General features: G+C 47.6%; 1 protein-coding gene across 3 annotated transcripts in view; it reads left to right on the plus strand.

Annotated features, from left to right (window-relative positions):
* Nucleotides 1-23,475, plus strand: part of myrip (myosin VIIA and Rab interacting protein) — a 118,457-nt gene that overhangs the window by 43,954 nt on the left and 51,028 nt on the right. For all 3 annotated transcript variants that reach the window (XM_035415553.1, XM_035415554.1, XM_035415555.1), the window contains exon 3: nucleotides 15,218-15,439. In XM_035415553.1, coding sequence (XP_035271444.1) covers nucleotides 15,218-15,439 — 222 coding nt within the window. The remainder of the gene's footprint in view (nucleotides 1-15,217; nucleotides 15,440-23,475) is intronic.

A 23,475-nucleotide genomic window follows, 5' to 3' on the forward strand; every position in this document is an offset into this window, starting at 1 on the left:
CCTGCCCTAGAGAAGACAATGGGGGTGGAGGGGGATGATTGAGCGACCCATTAAAACTGACAGCCGACGTGTCCACTGGAGAAGGGGCGGGTGATGCATGGAGAGAGAAGAGGGAACAGAGTGATGAGTGATTGAGGAGGGGAGAGATGCATGTGCAGATGCATGGCCAGTGGACTCATTACTGAGTGCGGATGGGCAGGAGTGTCCTGCTTTCTGCTCATCATTAGACCTCCTCAGCCTGTTGCAATCAATACTCATCTGTGTGACGGTGAGAAACAGGCTTCTGGTATTTTCCTTCCTCTTTGGCTTGTTGTGTTCAGAAGTTAGCTGTTCAGATGGGGACGGGGTATATGTTTTTCAAAAGGTTGGTTTAGAAACCCTCCTTAAATACAGGCGTCTTAAAGAAATTCAAGAGGGTTTTTTTTCCATTTATTAATTGTAGTTGTCTCTATGCCTACGTCATTTAACGCATCTAGTCTTACTTTCAGTCACTAAAGTGCATTAAATAGTGAGATTATTGATTCGTGTTGTGGTCAGCATTGAACATTGAGTACTGTCTTTGCTGTGATGTGCTGGACCAGACCTTGCTACCCAGGGTACAGCTCCGCTTGTTTTATGACTGTTTATTTTTTAACATCGGAAATGAGATTATAATGTGAAATCCTGCCAATTTAAACCATCTTGTATCGACAAGGTCATATTTATCCAACTGATAAGCAGTGTTGCATTAGTCAACATCAAATGTGTCAGGGAGAAGGCAATATGTCCATAAATTTAATAAGTGGACGACTTTGCAATTTATCTTTTAAAAGATAGCATATCCAATCCATATGTCATGTGTTTTTATTAAGCATTCACTCATCGAGTTCCTTTCTGCAAATGTGGATGTGGCATAGCTACACCAGTCGATAACTGTGCTAAAGCATTCAGAGTGTCTGTATGCAGGCCTAAAGCATGACTATTGGATACCTGTATAGTACACTCTGATTAGGGAGGAATTCATAGATTGCTTGAGAACTCTATAAACAACATCATTTGTTTCTGTCCTGCCTTTGCACACTGTGTGGCAGTGCATGTATCTTGCTGTTTGTTTTTGCTTGTTTCACTTAATTGATCAATTAAAGCTGTTGCTTTACACAGTTGATTCACCTCACCTGTTTTCTTTGGTCTGAATCTGTTCCTGATATTAAGGCGAGAACAAAAACCAGCAGAGACCCTGAAGCCCGCTGGGCCCAGGAATGAAGGTCGCTGCTCTAGCTATTGGATGCTGTCATGTTTGTTTATGACACCATGTGGGTCTCCCATGACCCAACTCTAGAATGATACGCTCTCGAGCTAAAGGTGAGCGAAATGGGAACCATATGAGAAATGCCATTGGCTACTGTACACCACAGAATAGCATGGCACTTCCACATGGTCCTCAACATGCAATTAAGTAAAGACAGCTTCACTTCCTGTCTGTCGGTGTGTGCCTCCTGTTGAGTGCAGAGAGCCCTTTGGTGTCCGCGGTGGGATTATGGTGAGATGGATGGCAGGTCGAGCTCAGACCTGGATTGACCTGCATTCAGCAGTACTGTGGCTCTCTCCTCTCTTTGAGAGAGCTGTGAGGTTTTCGTAACCTTTGACATGTTAAACATGCAGGGTGCATGGAGTGGACAATGCAAAAGGTATTCAATACATTCTTTCAGTTGTTCAGTACTGCTGAGTGCAACAAGATAGATTTTTAAATGATCCACTGCTTTATTGATGATCCAGTGTAGATTACTTATAGTTACTCATCAGTGCACTTTATCTTGAAACAAACCTGTGGTTGTTTCGCACATATTGTCAATAAAGTTAAGAGAGAAATTTGTACGGTAAAGATGTTTTCCATTCTGGCTAAGTTTATTGTACATATAGGTTTTATGGTTCCATGGCAGAAACATTGGCTTACCTGGTTGTAAATCCGACAGCTTTCTTATGCTAAAGACAGCACACTTTTCACAAGTCCACACTGTTAACAGCATGTACACTGCTTTGAGGTGTAGAACTGTCAATAATATTGGGTGCTGTGCTGATATTGCATTTAATCAAGTGGCAGATAATGGGGCATGTCTCTGACTGTCTTGGGAAGCTCAAATGATTTTCATGAGACTGTTCAGAGCAATGGCTCTGCAAAATACCAGCCGACTTAATGTTGCTTTAATAATTAATAATTATAGGCCTGGCTTGTGGTCAAGTGTATATGTGTAGATGTTTTTGTATACATATGGGTGCATGTTCATAGTGAATGCGATCATTCATTTTTGAAATTAAATGAAATTAGATATTTTAAAAGTAAATAAAATAAGAAAATGGGCCTAATCTTCATTGCCAAAACCTGTTCCATTTCTGCAGCTCCGGGACTTTGGGAAAAACAACCGGCCAAATACAAAGATAAACAACAGAGATGAGAACTAATATCCTTCACCCAGTTACTTGTATAAAATGGATGCACAATGCTGTTGATTTAAAATAAAAATAAAAAAAGTCAATAAGATATGATCACTGCTAGATCTCAATAACCTGCTGTATTTTCTTACCAGATAAGTAGCAGATATTGCTCACGTGGCACAAACCAATATAAAACAATTTTGCCATATTCTGTGTATTTTCAATATTTAATGGCCTTCATTCTTCCAATTTCTCTCTGGTCTGGTCTGTTCTGTTCATTCGGCTTGAATAGTTTTTTTTTTAATGTCCGGGGAAATGTAACTTTGTGAAAGGTTCCTTAAAGCTGGTTCCTGGAAACAGTTATATAATCAGGTTTTGCCTACAGGAAGAGTGGCTTACTGAGCACACTCCAAAATCTTATGTTGCTGATCATTTTATTTTCCGTGAAGTCTCCAAATAAATAATTTAATCCTCAAGGACAATGCACACTGCCATACATTTCTATCCAGCCGTTTCAGTAAAATGAACCATATAAATCATTTGGGTATTTTGTGGCAAGAACTCTTTCATCCATATCCAAGTGGCTGGTGAGGGGAGATTTCCACCGAAGATTAAACTTTTTGGAGTTTAAGATTCCCACTAATGGTTTTGGATGTTTGTTAAAGTGGGGGGAAAAGTGCAGTCACAATTCTACGGAAAGTGAAATGTTTTTACACTTCACATTTTACATTGCTATGCTGAATGTTTGCATAAGGAAAGCGTTATCTAGGGTTTTCTGAATACCATTGCTGTAGATCTAGCTGATTTTAAAATAATGCTCATTATACACACCCGATGCAGTGTGCAGACTCACAATGACAAGGGATTGCTTAGCTCTTGAGACTGCCGCAGTAGAATTGTACTGAAATGACATAGCCCTCTGATTATTCATATTTATTCAGTCCAAAAGTCTGGAAGTTTTTTTTTTTTTGTTTTTGTTTTTTTCAGTTAATGCATGAGGAAAGAGATGCACCTCTAATATAAAGCCCTCACTACAAAGAAGGTCTGCTATGTGATACAGTAGGCACCGTGTGTTCACAGTCGGCAGCTGAGTTACGGAAAGTACACTTAAGGTGAAGTGGGAGAGTATTCACCTTTTCATTGAACTTAAAAAGCAGAGCAGTGTCGTAACCTGCAAAGGCTCACGTCAAATCATTTTACACGAGTCTAATTCAACCTGAAATTCAGCCAGGACTGTACTCCTTCAGAAACTCCTTCAGAGCTGCTCTCCTCCAGCCATGCAAATGATGAATGTGCTCATTCATTCATTCATTCATTCATTCATTCATTCATTCATTCATTCATTCATTCATTCATTCACTCACTCACTCACTCACTCACTCACTCACTCACTCACTCACTCACTCACTCACTCACTCACTCACTCACTCACTCACTCACTCACTCACTCACTCACATTTTGGGCTATAGTAAATGAACCCTGTAAAGCCTGCATTGCTTTCAGGTCTCTTAAGGATTGCCACCACAGTAGTGTCAAGTGTGGCTGATTGCCCCAGGGAATCCACTGGCCACAATCCATTGTTTTACTCGCATATCTTCTGCAGTTGAATCACACGAGCAGAGAAGTGTGATTGAAGAAATATGTGATTGTCTTGCAGTGTCTTAATCTCAGATTCACCCCACTTGTATATTCATACCTTTAGAGGTAAGATCTCTAAAGCACAGAGGATAGATCCATCATCTCACGTGGGTGTGTAAACATGTTCGAATCAAACAGTTGTGCAGACTGGTCCCAAGCTATACTTCAGCTCATCTTTGTAGCATCTTTCTGGTCTGTTTGTAAGTTCTAGCCTTGTTTCAGAAATGATCAAATGTGTCTTTACCCATTTTAATTGAGATCAGGCCACCCTGACTTGATATTGAACCAATGCTTTATTAAATCTGCGCCACAGTTAATTTTGATCTCCATAATTGAATTGGCATCTGACATTGTAATGAAACACATTGCTCATTCGGTGTGCAAGCTAATTATTTCTTCTTTCCTCCTTATGTTCTGTTTTTACTCTCCTCCCAAGAAAGTGCTGAATGATGTGCTTTCTCATGAGCTCCAGGTCATTACTCATTTCAAAATGGCTGCCATTTCTCAATGGGAAATAGGCTTTCTTCAGGCCTGCTGTTTGGAGCCTTTGTATGCATATCTGCTTAGCATATCATTTATCAATATCAATATTTGAATACTGTAGCAGATGGGACTGGAGCTACAGATCCAATCTGAAGAAAAGAAATTAAATTAATCTTACTGCCAAGATTGCAGCTTCACTGAATGTTTTGGACTAGAATCAAAGATTGAATGGTTTTTTATGCTGTTTTATTGCATACTGTTTATTAAAGAAATCTATACTCACAGCCTATCATCTGCATCAAGAAAACCTTGCAAAAAAACACACAAAAAATATAAACAATGTATTCCATTTTCTGACACAACACAATGGTTTAGCCACATAGGGCTTTGAGCCAGCTTTATTAGTTTTTGAGTTATGAAACATTTGCAGCGTATAGCACTGGGTAGTTTCCGTATGCTTAGAAATATTGATGAACCAGGTTTTCATAACACTAGCTACAGTTCGGTCCCTGAGTATTGGAACAATGACATGATTTGTGTTGTTTTGGCCGAGACATTGGATTTGAAATTCAGCAATGAATATGAGGTTCTGCAGACTGTCAGCTTTACTTTGATGGTATTTACGTCCATATTGAGTGAACCCTGTAGGAAGTGCTCCTCATTTCATACATAGTGACCACAGGCCACCTGTTTAACCTCATATTCACTACTTCATTTCAGATCCAATGTGGAATACCGAGCCAAAACAACAAAAATGGTGTCACTTTCCAAATACCTACGGACTGCACCCTATATGCATTGCCGTGTAAACACCAACATCATTTATCACATGGACTCTTATCTTGATAGTGTAATACCAGTTTACATTTACACAATGCATATCATTTTATGATTTCAAAGCACTTCACGGTGAAGGGGGAAACTCGCCACTATGGCCACTAGTGTGTAGTGCCCATTTTAGTGAGGTACAGCAGTCCTTTTTTCAACAGGAGCCAAGGCGGAGCAGATAGCAATTATTGAGCCAACTGAAGTTGGGAGGCGGGGGTGTTTGCTGACCAAGTTCATTTTTGCTAAAACACCAGAGAACCCGTTCCTCTGTGAAACCATTACCTTTCAGTGTCAGAGCATCTTTCATGAGTGAGGATCTTGGTTTAACAGGCTCATCTGATGGACGCTGTCTCCTACAGCACACTGTCTCCATCCCTGCACTGGGGAATTGGCTTTAATTTGGTTTCAGAGGCATTTCTGCACCGCAGGAGCAGGGGGCCTGGGCTCTTTGGCTGCTGGCACTGCTTACTCCTAAACAATGCATTTGGCATGGGGTTTGATTGACAGCTCGTGGTCATTGGAGGAGCTGTGGTGTGGGCGGGCATTCTTTGGCAGGAAAACAACTTGATTTAAAATCTGCTATCTTGAGTAGGTGCTCTGGGCATTTTAACACACAACCAGAAGGGTTTCTGGTTTGTCTGCCGCACAAGACTCAGCCCAGCTATGTGTTCATGGGGCACTGAGGACTGGTACAGGAGGTACATGCTGGAGGGGTTTAGGTGCATAATGCTGTACTAAGCGTCATTTAAGGACCCGTGGAGTTACCTTCTCCAGAGCCCTGCAGTGGGTTATATTTCATTGAGGAATGGATTTGTGCACATGTGCAGTGTTCTCCACCAGGGCCACAGTCCTGTAGTGGCTGAGAGTGTCTCCATCGCTGCCTGGGCGAATTTTCCGCTCGCTCGCTCTCTCTCTCACTACGTGACACTACCGCTGAGCCGTTGGCATATTTCTGCTCTTTTTTTCACGTGAAAAGGGATTATTCAGCAAAGTGAGAACAATCAGAGCCCTCCACTCTGGTAGTGGGATGTGAGCAGAATGGCTCATGAACGCCGTACGGTGGCAGCGCTAGCAGAAAGTGAAGCAGTGGAAGGCACAAATAAGGATGAGCGGTCAGGCTGATCGCTGCCCAGCAACGCATAGCCTATTTAAAATTTTATTTTTTGACCCTTCTTGAGCCTGGCCACAGCGCTGCCCATGGAACACAACATTTCACAGTTTGTTTTTTTGGTATTTTACATAGCTTGTGGAATAAAACTTTGTGGTATAAATGTTTTTTCGTTGTTGTCCTCCTTGTAATCTACTGCACTTTTAGTGAACTGACTGAGGATGGTGCGTAACGCCGATACTGTATGCTTTACAGTCTTCTGCTGTGTAGTGTGGACGTCATTTTAGCAAGTTGTGTAAGCATCTCAAATTCAATTTCCATTTTGAAATGTGTTGACATTTCGGCTAATTTATTGCATGGTTTGCTGTAGGTTTTGTCCGTGGTTTATGTTCATTTCCATGTTCTGCAATTTTGTCTACTAAGCAAAACACAAGAATGATGTTTTTTAATCTGTTGAGAAATGTAATTATTGAATCTGTATAGTTATGAGGAAATGGGTTTTAATCCAGTCTATCAGTGAAATAATTGCAGAGGCCGAATAGTGCTTAGACAGAGGTGCGGACTGTGGAATGTAAAAACAAATTGCCTGGCTCCTTAAATGAGCTCGTATCCAAACTCGGAACGAACGAGGAATTTTTTAAAGCTCTCAGCTGATACCAAAAACTTTGCCGACAAGCAATTTAATTGAAAATGCTATCTGTGGTCCACACATTCAACCTGAATAATGTCCTGAAATGACGTGCCACTGCTGCTTGACCGGGTGGTGTCCAACAGCTGAGACCAAGCGGGGACAAATCTTTCCCCTGTCTTTCTAAATCACCGCGTCTGGACTGGGGAGAGGAGACAAGCGGAGCAGCGCCTGTTAGCTTCACTGAGGGATCATGGGAAAACAGAGGCTCCGTTTCCCCCGCAGTGTGTCTCTCCATCCTCTGCAGTTTCATTCCGAGGAGATTACAAACCGCACTGAAGCATGAAGGGTTTTGCCAGTCTCTGACTGGAGTGAGCTGCCATCTCTCAGCCATTGATGCCCTTCTGTTCAACCTTCTACGCTGTATTAGAGCATGTCCGTCCGTCTAACTAACTAACCGACAGACTCGCTGTATCGTTCTGTCTGGTTATTCGTTTGACTGACTTGACAGATTGACTGTCTGTCCTCTTCTCGGTCGGCCATTCTGTTTTCATCAAAAAAAGCATCACCGTTATAGTGCTATTGGTAAAGTCAGCATCAGAAAAGTGCTTGCTGTTTAACATTAAACCTTTAATATTCTGTTTTTCCTCAAGCCTCTAAACCGCTTATGTGCAAATGCAAATTCAGAACATTCATAAAATCCTCTGCAAGCCTGGTTCATATTTATGCATTCATAATGGTTATGATTTATGATGTTTATTCAGAGTCCCATTATGGCGCTGTTGCATAGCATTGGGTTTTATTTCAGCATGTATTTGTTTGGTAACTCATGCTGATCCCTGTACATAGGGTGAACAATGCGGTAATGAATGTCTGAGTCACGCTATGCTGAGAATAAGAGGTGACCTGCGGCAGGGTACGGCTGTACTGGCTGCCAGCCTCTTAGAGTCCCCCACAGTCTGGATTCTGTGTCTCTGCAGACCCCTGCCGTCGGAGCTGATGGCCTGCAGGGGGCGCTCCGGTCACTCCTCAGGCCAGGTGTCCTCCCCCCCCCCCTTTTGGGCGCACTCGCTGTCTGACGCATCCTGGCCGCCCAGGCTCCATCCGTCACCACAGAGAGAACTGCTTTACAAACACGCCACTTTATTTACTGGGGCGAGCGACAGGGAGTCCAGCACGGGGATAGAGGGAGAGGGAGAGGGAGACAGAGAGGGGGAGGGAGAGCGGGAGGTGGAGGGGGAGGAGGAGGCGCAAGGTGTGAAATAAAGCGGTTGTCGTCCGCACGTCGCTCAGAGCCTGAGAAGCACTGCGGCGGACGGCGCGGTTCCTCGCCAGCCTCTCCAGAGACCCCGGGAGCCGGGAGCCGCAGTCTGACTGCAGGCTTTATTTGGCTAAAGGCTCCAGTTGGGAAGATATGGATCTGCTGGATGCCTTACAGGCGATCCTGCATTTAGGAGTGGGTGATATTTTCTCTGCAGGATGCGGTATGAAGGATGCCTGTGAGAGAGCAGTATAGACTGCAGCAGTGGTTCTCAACTCGGGCCAGAAAGGGCTGGTGTGGGTGCAGGCTTTTATTCCAACCAAGCAGTTACACGCCTGATTCTACTAATCAAGGTGTAAAGACTCCAAAGGTTGATTAGTAGAATCAGGTGTGTAACTGCTTGGTTGGAACAAAAGCCTGCACCCACACCGGCCCTTTCTGGCCCGAGTTGAGAACCACTGGACTACAGGCTGCACACGCACAGTCCGCTTCTGTTCTTTGAGCTCCCTGGCTGCTTCTGAAGTAGGGGAGAACATGAAAGCTTTCATTAGCGCTGATAGAATCACAAGGCTTCCTCTCTTCTGTGTCTTCGCCAGGTTTCTGTCTGTTACTAGATACATTTTGGTTTTGATTTGTGGAGCACACAGTCTTTACATACAGTAATATCGCCCCCTGGAGTCTGCAGAAAGTTGAACCTGTGCCTCCTCATGTGTTTTTCACAGAGCAGTGCTGCTCAGTTCCTGTCCATCTACCATCCTGTAGATTTTTAACTCTATCCCTAGCAAAGCGCACCTCATTCAACAGCTAGCAGCCCTGTTCAGCCGCTAATTAGTCAAATCAGTTGTGCCAAATTAGAGGTGAAACGAACAACCTCCAGATGGCAGGTCTTGGGCGGCCCTGCCACAGAGAGTCAGTACGGCCCTGACACCAGGCGGGCAGACGGCACCCGGTCCCCGGTCCCCGCCAAACCAGTTTAAGCCCCGTTAGCCAGACAGAGGGCCAGAGAGACGAGGCCTTCCTCCGACCGGTCCGGCCAACCGCCACGTCGGCCAGCGCGGCGTAACGGTCCCGACAGGCCGCTACCGGAGCCAGAGAGCCATTTACGGCTGTCATCCGTCTGCTGACGGCCGCAGAAGGATGTCGAGAGCTCATCAAGCGAGGCCTCTGTGTGCATCTGCGTTCGAGCGAGCAGCCAACGCAGCGCCCTGACGGATTAATCTGCAGCTTCGGCTGCACTGCCCACCATCCCGCGCCATTGGGTCTGTCCTCCATTTGGTCAACCGTTTTTTTGACCAATGAAATTTCTTCTTTTAATCGATGCATGGCTTTTGTGGAAAACGTGAATGGTAATGGTTGCTATTTCCATTCTATGCTTTATCTGTTGGTAATTCATACAGGATCCAAATCTGCAAAGCACTGTAAATTAATGCAATAATTGAACTGCAGTTTTCAAAAAACGACTAAAAGCTGTGTCTTAATAGGCCACATTTAAGTAAGAATTAGTTAGTGTATTATCACTGTTAATACACAAATATTAGCTTTGATAGATTTGTGTTCCATCACACTGCTGTATTACCTTGAGCAATTTACTTGTTTATTAATTATCCGTTTGCATATTTCTACCTGTGATCACAGTTTACCGGGAAATTCGCGTTTTTATTAGTCACACTGACAATTTTGTTATGAAGCTCTTCAGTAAACATTTCATGCAGGGCGTATGAATAATTCACTGAAGCTTTAAGGAAGCTAATGAGACGACGTGCGCTCCATTTAAAGCAGCACGCAGACGATCGTTAGCGGGCGTCGACGCATGTTTTATTCATGGCCGCCTCCTCGGGCTGTTTCTCCGGCGCTCGATGACCTCAGCAACCGCAGCCGCTCCCGGTGAGCCGCTGAGGGGGGACCCCGCGAAGGACCGCTCGGGTTCTGACACCGCGCCACGCGTCTGTGCAGAGTTTAAATAAAGCTTTCCCTCTCTCCGGCCGTCACCCCGGCGACGCCTGCACCCAGCTCCCGTTTCTACTGGGACGGTTGCTCTCGGCCGGCGACGGTGGGCCCCGGTTCGGGCTGCGTTTTAGCCGGGGTTATTTACGCGGAGACTGCGGCACGGGGCGGTTTGCACGCGGAGCTGGCCGGGCGCCTCCCGGAACGTAACCTTTAGGAAAGAGGCGGTAAATCAGCGCGGCTGAGAGGTGCCAGCGCCTGCGGTTCTGCCCCCGCCGTCTCGCAGCGAACCGCGGCTGCGTCCGTAAGCTAGCGTCAGCTCCTCGCTTCCCGACAGCGTGCTGCCGCTGATGTCACAGAGTGACCGTTTACAGTAAATGAACAGCAAGCCCCCCCCCCCCCCCCCCCACACACCACCCTCCCACCCCCACGCACCTCACCCTCATTCCACCTCCTGTATTAATCCTGCCCCGCTCCTATCTATGAACGTTTAGGGGGTTTGATTCAATGCTGGGTGACAGGATCTCATTTGTTTCCAGTCTCCACCCACGGTCCGTTTGCCCCCCGGACTGCGAGGCGTGTCCTTAGCCGGACGCATTGACGTGATTGGTCCGAGCTTTCCCCCCGGTGGGCAGGGCAGGGGGCGTCTGCCTCTCCATTGGCACCAGGCCTGGCGAACGGCCCTCTAAGGATGAAGCGCGGCTAATCGCTGTAGAATAGCACGGCCCTGCTCCCGCTCAAACTCAGCCGGCATCCTTTCTCTCAGGTCTGACTGGCTTCAGGCAGGACGGCCGTCCTTAGCTGCGCCTCAGACGCAAGCCCCCAGGCGTGTCAGATTCCGCCCAGTGCGGTCTCGCAGGTTCCTGCTAATGGTAAATCGCACGCTGGCTCAGCGGCGTTCTCTTTCTGCATCAGAGGCTTTGGCTGCTCATTGTACAACTGCAGTGATAAGGCTGTTTCTGTAGCTACTGGCTGTATTGGTGCTGAAGAGCTGCCAAGCAGGATCTCTGAAACCACGCTGTTTTAAGCCTTACATTTTATGTATTTAGCAGAATGTTTTGCTTTGCCGGGGCTCAGTGTTTTGCATACAAAATTCTGCTTACCTCCCTACTATTAGAGTCAAATCAGTGCCTGCAAGGGGAAATAATTCCGCTTGGAGAGGTTTTTATTTTTTTATTTTTTAAGTTTTGCAGCTGTTTGCCTTACAATATCTCTCTTTTCCCCTCTGCTTGAATAGTACAAAGGGAAATTCTCCATGAACATTGAGAAAGAGGCAGTTTTTTTTTTGTCCCTGTTGTGCCGCTCCTGGCTGTTGGAAGGACCGCGGTGGGCAACCCACGCAGGCAGTGCTAACGCCGCAGCGAGTCCTCGCCTGCCAGTCACACAGTGGGCTTGAGTTCAGTCTGCTTCTCTTCCTGCTTCTCTGAGGGACTTCACTTCCTACTGTATTAGCCATCCTACTGCAAAGTGCCGGCTGTGAAAGGAGTCATGCAGGATATCTGTTCTTCTCCATGCAGAATATCTACATGTTCCGTTCAAGCATTTAATGGGACGTGAGTTTGAGTGTCTGTCCTGTTAAGTGTACCATTAGAGCTAACGAGCCGCGTTAGGTCTCTCTGATTAACGCTTGCCGAGGCCCCCCCGGCACAGGAAAGCCCGGGCGTCCAGAGGCGAAGGTTAAACGTCTTGTCGCAGGCCTGGCGCCATATTGTCGCAGTCTTTTCGCTTGACCTTAGCGGCGCGTACCACAGCAGCTGCAAATCATACGGAAGGGGGCGAAGGCTACAAATCACTCCCTCCTGCCTGCGCCTCTCGTGCGGTCCCCCCCCCACGGGGACGGATGAGCGGCCCCGGCCCTGAGCGCGTGTCTCAGGTCCTGTGTGTGCCGGTGCGGTGCTGTACCGGGTTACACCTTTCCTCTGCTCCTAGCTTAGCGTAATGCATCGCCTTTCAGCGCTGTGTTTACCGAAGGGACCTGCCCTTCCCATGGCAGTTATACATACCATAAAATAACCTCTTTTAATTTCGTATGAAAAATGCCCTTGCTGAAACTTTTTTTTTTTTTTTTAAAGCATTATTTACAGTTTTAGCAGTACCCCAGAGCATTGCTTGGCGGCGTATTGAGCAGTGAGGAATCGGCATGTGTGTGTGTGTGTGTGTGTGTTCTGTCCATGCGTGTCTCGGCTGGTGAAATGTGTGCATGTGAAGGTCATTGCGGTGCAGGTTTCTGGGCGTGCTAGAAGAAGAGATTTTAATATCATGGAGATGGATTTAGACCACCTGCCGGACGCAGACAGAATCGCATTAGACACCCCTTTTGGGTTCCTCTGGATTTATGGCCGTTCTGAAAAGCCTGGGATTTGAGAGACGCTCCTGCGGTGAGGCCCTGCCTCGCTCTCTGCAGTCCTCTGCTCCCTCACCTGCACAACCGTTAGCATTAGCCATTCATTTCTTCCTTTTTTCAGCTGCGACACTCAAGAAAATGATAACGCTAAGTGGCTCTTGGCGTACAGTGCTGCCATTTCTTTAATGAGCCGCTATATGATTGCGCCTAATTTAAGCAACCAGAACCTTCGCTTAGTGTCCATTTTAATGGCTTTCCGTGATTTTGCCATTTAATGCTGATGTGGGCAATTGAGTCCCCTCCTATCAGATTTGGAGCCCCCCCCACCCCTCCACCCCCCCCCCCAAGCTCTAGCCTTTCTACTCTTCCCTGTGTGCTGTGCGTCGTGGCCGTGAGGGTCGGGACTAATGAGAGTGCTGTAGCCATTAACCAGCGCAGAGTAAATCTGGCTCCCCTGCGGGGGAGCGGCATGGATTATTCATCAGGGGGGACCCTGCTGTAGCCCGGATCACACAGAGCACCCAAACACCCTCAGCCTTCCACAGACGGCCACCTCCAACAGGCCTCCAGCCAGCGTCCCGCTGAAGCTGAGCCCGATTAGGGCGGCTTTACCACCGGGGGGTCCTGAACCGTGCGGAGGAGCCATTCTAGCCTTCTGATTGCTCGGTTTTTTTTTTTGTTTTTGTTATTGCCGAATCAGGATTCCCAGAGATCGGCGTCCTGTGGGCTCTGTGCGGGGATGTGAGAGAGCGCCGTGACATTTGCATATTCTTCAGTGTGTTGTTTCTCCTCTTTCGTCGAGAGAATGAAAAATAAATACACGCTCGGCCTGTTAATTAAAGGTTGTCCCATACTTATCATCCCGGTTTAATTGGCATGACTACCTTTGGGTGACCTAAATATCATCCCAGAGAGCACTTTTAATTGGCCTGAGAGAAACTGACAGCCATTGGGTGGTCATATAAAATCTGTTAAATATAAAGTCAGAGCATGTTTAATTGGTATTGCTGTGCCTGACTACCTGTGAGTAACCCTTAGACACAGTGTCCCAAAACTTAATTTGCCAAGCTGTACCTGGCCCCAGTGAAGGCTTCCACCAGCCTATTCTTCCACCAGCTCCACACTGGAGCCCCCTGACAGGCACAAGCCAACCGTTTAATCACCTTCTGTAGTGAAACTGTCCCTGGCCCCCGCCAATGCAACTGCTTTGGTGCGTGTGTGCGTGTGTGCGCGTGCGCGCGTGCGTGTGTGTGCGTGTGCGAGTGTGCGCATGTGTGTACACGCATGTACCTACAAGTCTTACATGTACCACATGTTTGTGCATGTGCTTGCGTGTGTGTGTCTGTATTTGTGTGTGTGTGTTTTTGCTTGCGCATAAGATATGTGTACCTACATGCCCCCTGTTTGTGTATGCAAGTGAGTATAAAGATCAGGCTGCATCTGCAGTCCCTGCAATGCTGTGTTCTGATTGGACTGCTCGTGTCAGGCCCGGTCCTGTGGTTCCCCTCGCTCTGTGCTGAGTGGCACAGCGTAAGCAGAACTCCACAGCGCAGTACCACTGCGCGGCCTCTTCTCCAGCCTGTGTCAGAGACCCCACAGCCAGTGCTGTGAACGGTTTCATCACCGCGTTGCCCCACGCAAGACCGCGGTCCGCTCTGACCCCCACGAATCTAACCCGCTCGTTTACAGACGACCCCCCTCCACCCGTTTCCCCCCTCCTCGCTGTTTGTTCAGTTCTGAGACCGCACGCTCCGCACCTCCTCAGGGAATCAGGCCCCTCCGACGGCTGACCTTCAGCTTCCCCCGGCGTCCGAAAAGCAATCCTCACCGTCATCGCGGGCGTAATGATTCAGTCCCCCCCGTTAGCAGGGAGCTCTGAAGTGCTAATGGGGGAGCGGGCAGAGGAGCGCTCTCCAGATTAATCAGCGAGCTCCTGGTAATTGGGGAGGGCGATCTGAATTTTCCCGCTGACATTATCCAGCGCGTCGTTAAGCAAAGTCAATTGCATTAGGAAGCGCAGTCATAATAGTCCGTCACTGAGTATTTTACAGCTGGGTGCTGTGGCATTGGGCGCCAGGGCGACGTGCTCTTCCGCAGACGACCGGGGCGCTGGGAAAGTGGGCGCTGGCAGCTGATGCGTCCGCGCGACGCGAAGGGTGCGGAGGCTCACGGAGCGACCGGCTCGCTGATTAAAACGCCAGCCTCGGCTTTAATGCAGGAGATCATGTCCGCTGCCGCCGCCGCCGACCGCCGCCCCAGCTTTATCATCCCCGTTTAAATTTCTCACTCTGCCACAGCGTCTCAAATTATCCTGCATCACTGTAAGCCTGTTCAGTTTCAGTCTCTCAATCTCGGCACTCACTCTCTCCCTCCCTCTCCTCTCTCCATCCCTCTCCCTCCCTCCCTCTCTCTCCCTCTCTCTCTCACTCCCCCCTCCATCTCTCTCCCTCCCTCCCTCTCTCTTTCACTCCCTCTCTTACTCCCCCCTCCATCTCTCTCCCCCTCCCTCCCTCTCTGCTTCACCCCCCGTCTCTCCCTCCCTCCCTCCTCTCTCTCTCGCTCGCTCGCAGTGAGATGAAACAGGAGCTGGATGAGGAAGGCAGCCGATGCTCGATCCTCTCCAAGCAGAACAAGTTTAACGAGCACTGCTGCATCCGCTGCTGCTCCCCCTTCACCTTCCTGCTCAACCCCAGACGCCAGTGCCTGGACTGCCAGTTCTACGTCTGCAAGGGCTGCCGGATCTACTGCAAGAAGGACAAAGCGTGGCTGTGCTCCGCCTGTGAGAAGAGCAGGTTAGTGAGTGAGCTAGCACACCGCAAGCACACACGCTACACACGCTACACACGCTCACACACACGGGCACGCACCCACACGCATACTCACGCAATCACGCACCCACACACGCACACACACACACTCGCACGTGCCCACATGCACGCACGCACACACGCATACTCATGCACACACACGTACACACACACACACCTGCACCCCCACACATACACATGCGCGCACACACATACACATGTGCACACACACACACACATACACAGACACTCCACAGACATATTTCTGGAGTCTGGAGTTGAAGAAAGCCTTGTTTGTGGAACTGCAGAATATGGGGGGTTCAGCCTGATTCATGTAGTACAAGGTGGGGGTAGAAAGCGAATGGTGGAGTGAATGTGGTGTGTGTGTGTATGCGTATGTACATGCTTGTGCGTGTATGTCTGTTTGCGTGTGATGTGTGTGCGTGTGTGTGTGCGCGTGCGTGCACGCATGCGTGTCTGTGTGCACTAGTGTGTGCGTGCTCGTGTCTGTCTGTGTGTGTGTGTCTGTGTGTGTGTGTGTATGTTTGTGTGTTCGTGTGTGTCCGTGTGTGTCCATCCTTACCTGCAAGTCACATTTAGAGCTGGCTCCCTGGCTTGAGCGGCTGAGGTGTGGCAGGCAGCAGGTCGGGGTGCTGGTGGGAATGTGAAATGAACAGGCAGGTGTGTGGGGGACGGAGCGCAGCAGTGCAGGGTAGACCTGCTGTGTCCCCGTGGCCCCTCCTCTTCCCTGTGATTGATTTCTCTCGTTTCCTGCCTGCTATTCAGTCAGAGCCGCGGCCCCGCTCCCGCTCCCGCGGCCGCTCCTGCGAGAGGCGCGATCCCACCATCGATCCGCTCGGGGGAGGCGCTCCCGTCAGAACTCACCCTGACGTTCCCCAAAGCCCCCCGGGACACCGAACGATATCGATGAACGAAGGGAGCTTTGAACTCACAGATTCCTCAGCTTGACTACAGATTTATTGGAAACTGAATTTCTGTCTTTGGCTCTGATACACCCTAAACCAGGGCTGCCTAATCTTATCCAAAATGGGCCGTTGTGGGTGCAGGTTTGTGTTCTAGCCCAGAACTGAGACGCCTGATTCTACTTATCAAGGTCTTGATTGAAGACCATGACTAGCTAATTAGTTGAATCAGGTGTTGTGGTCTAAAAGTCTGGGCTAAAACAAAAACCTGCACCCACACTGGCCCTTTTAAGATAATATTGGACACCCCTGCCCTAAACTGTGTGCTCAATTGCTCATCTTATTGCTCGTTCCAGTTAATACTGCATGGCATTGCAAATGAAATGGGAAAGCTATATGCTAAAAGGCTGAGTAGAGATAAGAGGATTAGTACAGAAATAAACAGGGTTTCATTGAAAATGTATATAGCCCACGGCAACATGAAATTATATTGCTCATAATATTGAATTCTGTTTATGTCATGTGTTACGTGGGTTTGGTCATCGGATTGCTAGTTGAAAAATGGTCCCATTAGGATGCATCTAGAAAACATATGCTGCTTATTTCTCTTCTTTTTTCACATTCTATGGCTACATTTGATGCTACAGTATAAATGACAAAGTACTGTACTTGTGTGTTTTTTCCTATATGCACACTTGATGATTGCATACACACAGGTCCATTGTCAATGGGACCATTTTGGCATATGAACGAGTAGTTTTTCCAGCATCAGCTGCTTTGTGCCATCTTGTACGTGTAGCCATGGTGACTCTTGGCACATTCAAACGTAGCTGTCTTCTGATAAGCCTGTATCACAACTGATATATGTCTCCTGATTAGGCAATGCCACTCATCCTTGCAATGCAGAAAACACCAACAGGGAAAGATGTGATTATGCAGAGCTCAGTACTGGTTGTGCCCTTTCTGCAGGATCAATGTGCAGATACTGGCTCACATTCCATAGCTCCCCTGGGAGGCGGGGCCAGGAGGAGGGGGAGGAGTAGGGGGCGGGGCGGTTAAGGCTGTTGGGAGGGTGGGGAGAGATCTCTTTTCCTCAGGGAGAGGTCAGTCCAGAGGGGACTTTGTTATTGCATTTTGCCTGCTACTGTGCCTGCAGTATGCTATTGTGCACCTGGGGTGTGTGCGTGTTATTTGATTTATGCTGCTTTTGGGTGTGGGTGTTTGCCTGGATCTCTTTTATGGGGTTGTGTTGAACGCCTTGTTTGCATTCATTATTAATTTGCTTTGGAGGGAGCTTTTCCAGTTTGTGCATTACCCATGGTGCACAGCTGCAGTGACCAGGGGCAGGCTGGATTATGCTCATAGCTCCGGGGATTGCAGAAGCAGCCTCCCTCTCCAGACATGAGCCCATGACCTTGTGGTTGCATTCCTGCATATACCCCACTAGCCTAGCCAGTGCTCAGCAGTATGTTTAACAGGCAGGATGGGGGGGGGGGGAGTATCACTGTGGGTGTCAGTGTGAATGTTGCTGTTGTGAGTATCAGTGTGAGCGATGCTGTTGAGTATCAGTGTGAGTGGTGCTGTTGTGAGTGTCAGTGTGGGCGGTGCTGTTGTGAGTGTCAGTGTGAGCGATGCTGTTGTGAGTGTCAGTGTGAGTGTTGCTGTTGTGAGTATCAGTGTGAATGTTGCTGTTGTGAGTGTCAGTGTGAGTGTTGCTGTTGAGTATCAGTGTGAGTGGTGCTGTTGTGAGTGTCAGTGTGGGCGGTGCTGTTGTGAGTGTCAGTGTGGGCAGTGCTGTTGTGAGTATCAGTGTGAATGTTGCTGTTGTGAGTGTCAGTGTGAGTGTTGCTGTTGAGTATCAGTGTGAGTGGTGCTGTTGTGAGTATCAGTGTGAGTGTTGCTGTTGTGAGTATCGGTGTGAGTGGTGCTGTTGTGAGTATCAGTGTGAGTGTTGCTGTTGTGAGTATCAGTGTGGGCGGTGCTGTTGTGAGTGTCAGTGTGGGCGGTGCTGTTGTGAGTATCAGTGTGAGTGTCGCTGTTGTGAGTATCAGTGTGAGTGGTGCTGTTGTGAGTATCAGTGCGAGTGGTGCTGTTGTGAGTATCAGTGTGGGCGGTGCTGTTGTGAGTATCAGTGTGAGTGTTGCTGTTGTGAGTATCAGTGTGGGCGGTGCTGTTGTGAGTGTCAGTGTGAGAGGTGCTGTTGTGAGTTTCAGTGTGAGCGATGCTGTTGTGAATGTCAGTGTGAATGCTGCTGTTGTGAGTATCAGTGTGAATGCTGCTGTTGTGAGTGTCAGTGTGAATGCTGCTGTTGTGAGTATCAGTGTGAATGCTGCTGTTGTGAGTATCAGTGTGAGTGGTGCTGTTGTGAGTGTCAGTGTGAGTGGTGCTGTTGTGTCAGTGTGAGCGATGCTGTTGTGAGTGTCAGTGTGAGCGATGCTGTTGTGAGTGTCAGTGTGAGCGATGCTGTTGTGAGTGTCAGTGTGAGCGATGCTGTTGCAAGTATCAGTGCGAGTGCAGGAACATGTGCTCTCCTGAAAGAGCAGCCGTGATTTTGGGGCTTCGTTTTAGACGTCCCTTTCCCACGAGCGCGAAAGCCCGCGGTGTTCGGTCCATTCCTGGACGGGCTAGCGCAGAGGAGAGCCGTTAGGGCAGATGCCCAGTGATGGATGTTACCTTCTCTTTTATCCATTTTTTTTTTCTTGCTGGGCCACATGGAGGCGCTCTGTCAGCGCCACACACCCATCCGAGAAATGAAGTCGCCATTCCGGGCGTGGCCTTGCCCCGCACGCGTCAGTACTGCATTTACACACGGAGCCACGCACGTGCGCCTGCTCCCTCCGCTCTCAGTAATGAAGCCTGACTAAATGAGCACATTTCAGCCAGTTTATTTGCTAATTATATATTTAGTACTGTCTAGTTTGTGAGATCCCTAATCTCCTTTCGAAAAATTAAAACCGTCACTTTTTACAAGCATAGTTACCATTGATTTCTGTGGATTTCACAGATCATTCACCCATTGGGATAATATAAACCCTGGATTTTCAGTCATGTTTGTAATGTATTACTCATATTTCCTAAATTGGAAATGGAATAATGGCAAGTTGATTGTTTTAGGTGACCTTTATTCATTTTAAATTAAACTGTTTTTTTATTGATACATCTAAAGTATTGAATTTCCACACATTCATTTGGGAATGGCAGAAAGGGAAAGCAAGTATAATTTGTCTTTAATGACATTTTGATGTAATATCAGCAGACAGCCTAATTGTCAATGAATTGCTTTATTGAAGCAGTGAAGCCTGCAGTGTTATCTGATGAGCTATTATAAGCGTGTAGTTGTAGATAAGATCAAAATGAATTTTTCCCTGAATTGGCTTGGAGTAAGCAAAGACAGCAAGCTGCCCATCCATATTAATTTAAACACAGCCATATTTTAGTTTTTTCTTTAATTGCGTGTTTTTTATTTAAATGTGTAAATTAGCCATGGCCCTTCTGGTTTGTCTAATTGATGTATCATTTCTTTATGGTTCAATGTGATGGTTATGATTACAGTTAAATATTTTGGTTTAAGTGTAAGACTTCGAGAGCTGAGGCAAAATGGCGTCTAACGAGCTTATAGCCCAAGTCCATGTCTGTTCCAGTCTTCTTTTATTAAAACTTCTCCCTCTTCTGAATGTGGCCTGGCGTGCCAGTGGCAGGCTCCCTATATTCAATGCTGCAGAGCCCATCCCACAAGACAAATTAAAACCAGTGCCCTTTTAAATGTGATTGACTGCCAGTCCCTTGTGTACATTAAAGCTATGGTCCATGAGCAGTTTTACCTGGACTGGCAGAGTCTGTGTTCTGGCTCATAGAGGCAGTGACGTGATCGGAGAGCTTTCAGCTCAGGATAACTGACCACCGTATTGACTGTGAACTCCCAAGCTGAACGGGGAAATGTTTTGTCAGTTGAACGATCATGCTCAGTTTGTAACATTTAAGTCTTGCGGGTCTTTGAAATGGTTATAATTTTTGCGATTTGGAAATGAAGAGTACCATTTTGTTCATTACTAACTGTATCCAGTTGACATTGTGTGACATGATCTATGGTGGATCAGGAGTACTCCCATATTCTCATGTATGGCACCAAAAAAAAAATAAAACGGCAACAAACAAAAAACAGCCACCACTGTTTGTCTGCAGCAGGCAAGAGGTTGATTTTTCTGCTTCCTTTTTAAGCCACAGCTTAATCTCTGAATGAAAATTTTCTGTTATTCTATTCTGTTCCATTGAAGCCCCTACAATACAAATACAAAACAAAAATAATAATAAAAGGAAGTTGATTGGCTACTAAGGAGGAGATGACAGAGAGAGCAGCCAGAGAGAAAAACCCCTCCTTTCCTCCCCTCCTTTCCTGGTCTCAGCCCTGCCTCTGTCTCACCTGGGCAGCCCATGTACCCTACCCAACCCAGCCCAGGCTAGCCCAGCCTAACCCAACTCAATCCAACCCAATTTAGGTCAGGTCTGCCTTTGTCTCACCTGTTTATCTGGGCAGCCCATGTACCCAACCCAACCCAACCCAACCCAGCCTAACCAAACTCAATCAAACCCAACTTAGGTCAAGTCTGCCTTTGTCTCACCTGTTTATCTGGGCAGCCCATGTGCCCATACCAACTCGGGTCAGGTCTTCTGCGGACTCTCTTACCAAAACATGTGGCTTTCTGCCATTCCAAGAGACACAGCTGAGGTGCCTTATCTCCCAGTGTGTGTCTTCTCTCTACAAAGCAACAGGTGGGCAGCAGTCATGTGTCATGGTCATGACCCTCGCAGTTATTTGGCAAGCATTTTGGTACGTCATGCTCATCTGCATCGCGTTTCTTGACGAGTTTCCATGGGACGCACTGCGAATCAGGAAACTGTGAAGGCCTCTCCCCCTCCTGGCTCAGCTCCCGATCGGAGGTGCTTTGTGGAAGGGGCTGCTGTGTGCCCAGTCGTCTTGTGCGTGCTCATGCATCCCATGATCGTAAAGCCCTTAATCGCTTCCCTATTCAAATGGCCCCCTCTCAGAGTTAAATCCCTCCTGTCTGTGAGTGGGGGTTTGGCTATGAGGGTGAAAGGCTGGAGCTGCTCTCATTGAAAAGTGTGACACTTGAAGACGTGTTTACAGTGTTCTGTGTAAGCAAACAGGGATTTCCAGAGGATGAATGCAGAATTAATACAGAATCTCCATTAATTGCAAGGGTCTCTGCTGAGATGATCTGCGAAACCTGCCTTTTCAGATTTTATACCTTAAGTAGCCTTTTTTTCCTGCTCTCTTTTTTAAATGTTAATCAAATGGCAGTAAAGTAACGCTTTGTCTCCCCTTGCTTCTCCTCCGGAGCTGATGTAGGCTGTGTCTGTGGGCTGTGTCCGTGGGCTGTTTTAATGGAGTAAGGTCTTTGGAAGGCCTTGTTCTGATGCCAGGTGCATTCAGCATTAGAGCCTTGTCATGTGGCTTAATTGTGTCTGAATCGGTCGGCTGGCACTCAGAGGCACGAGGCCGAGACCTTATCTGATGGGGTGCGGCTGTGCACTGCCAGCCCAGGAGTGCAGCCGGCCTCCGCACCCCCACACCCCCACACCCCCACACCGCAGTGCACGTACACAGCACAGGAGGGGGCGAGGCAGGGGGATTACTGAAGAAAGTAAAACGGCTGGGCTGCATTCAATACAAACTAGGCAGAGCGGGATGAATGTTTAAGGCCGATTTAAACTCGGGGAGGAAGTAAAGGATGGATAGGGTGCGGAGAGAGAAACAGATTGGGAGAGGAAGCGAGAGAGAGAGAGAGAGATACGCAGGGAGGAGGGAGGAGTTAGAGTGAGAAAATAAAAATAAAAACCTAAAATGGGGTAGTGAGAAACAGTGGGGGGGGGGGGATGATAGAGATCCTCATATTGCAAACATTTGCATAATTACACAGATCCGGTCTTCAGGGTGCAGCAGAGCACCAGATGTTTCAAAGTATTTTTTTTGTGCGTGCGCAGGACACGTTGAAGGGGTCTTCAGCTCACCCGTGTGTGTGGGGATGGGGGGGGTGGGGGTGGGCTCTGGAGTACCCGCCTCGTGTCGCTCTGGTGCCCCCCCCTCCAGCCCAGGTCTCCAGCGCTGTTCCTGGAGAGAGAGATTGCACAGCAGAGCATGCTAATGCCCAGGTCCCTGCGGCCCCTCCGCGCACAACTTCTGAGGCTCTTAATTGATGCGATTTCTCTTCCTTTTTAAAAAATGCATAGCAGGGGTTCTGCGGCGAGTGTGCTGCATTAATCCGAGCTTCCCCGCGCCCGTCTTTAACGCGTGGGCGGGGCGGGGGAGAGAAAATTAATAGGATATTTGGCAGGCTCGTGTTTGTTTTTCATGATGTGACTGAGGAACCTTCACAAATAATTAGCCTGATAATGTTGATTGGCATTCTCTTTCTGAAGAGCTTGACATTACATTGCAGCCATTTAAGCTCGTACTCACTTTACTTAGTATCCATTTATACAGCTGGATGTAGGCTACGCTGAAGCAATTCTGAACCTGCAACCTTTAGGTTACCAGCCCAGTTCCCTAACCTTCATACTACTCTGCCGCTGATTGATAGACCAGGAAAATCCTCCTGAGCCTTGCTTGTGTGGTGTCTCTCAGATGTGAAATGGGGTGTCATTTTGTCATGGCTGTTCCTGTTTTCTGATGGTGTTAGGTTAGGTAGGCTTTGCACAGCAAGAGGGTTTGTGTTATTTTTGTGTTATGTATTGTTTGGGCTTTTCCTTTCCTTCTCTGACATAGTTGCATACCTCCTTGAAAGGACAGTTTTTTTTCTACGATTTAAGCATCTGCATGGCCATTTGTTTATAAAACAGAAGTGTACACTAAGCTCTCAAAGTGTAGCCAAATCCACTGAGGTGTATTACTGCAGTAAAATTCTCCCTTATACGCTCACATTGTACAGTGTCATATTAAGTACTGATTCAGTTGAAAGATATTTTTGGCACTAGAATTTCCTTCATTTCTTAAGTTAGGAGTCGGAGTAAAAATATCATTTCCTGTGGCTATATTACATTACATTTATTTAATAATATCATGGTCATTGGAGCAACTAT

This window comes from Anguilla anguilla, chromosome 4, assembly GCF_013347855.1.
Source record: "Anguilla anguilla isolate fAngAng1 chromosome 4, fAngAng1.pri, whole genome shotgun sequence".
Lineage (NCBI taxonomy): Eukaryota > Metazoa > Chordata > Actinopteri > Anguilliformes > Anguillidae > Anguilla > Anguilla anguilla.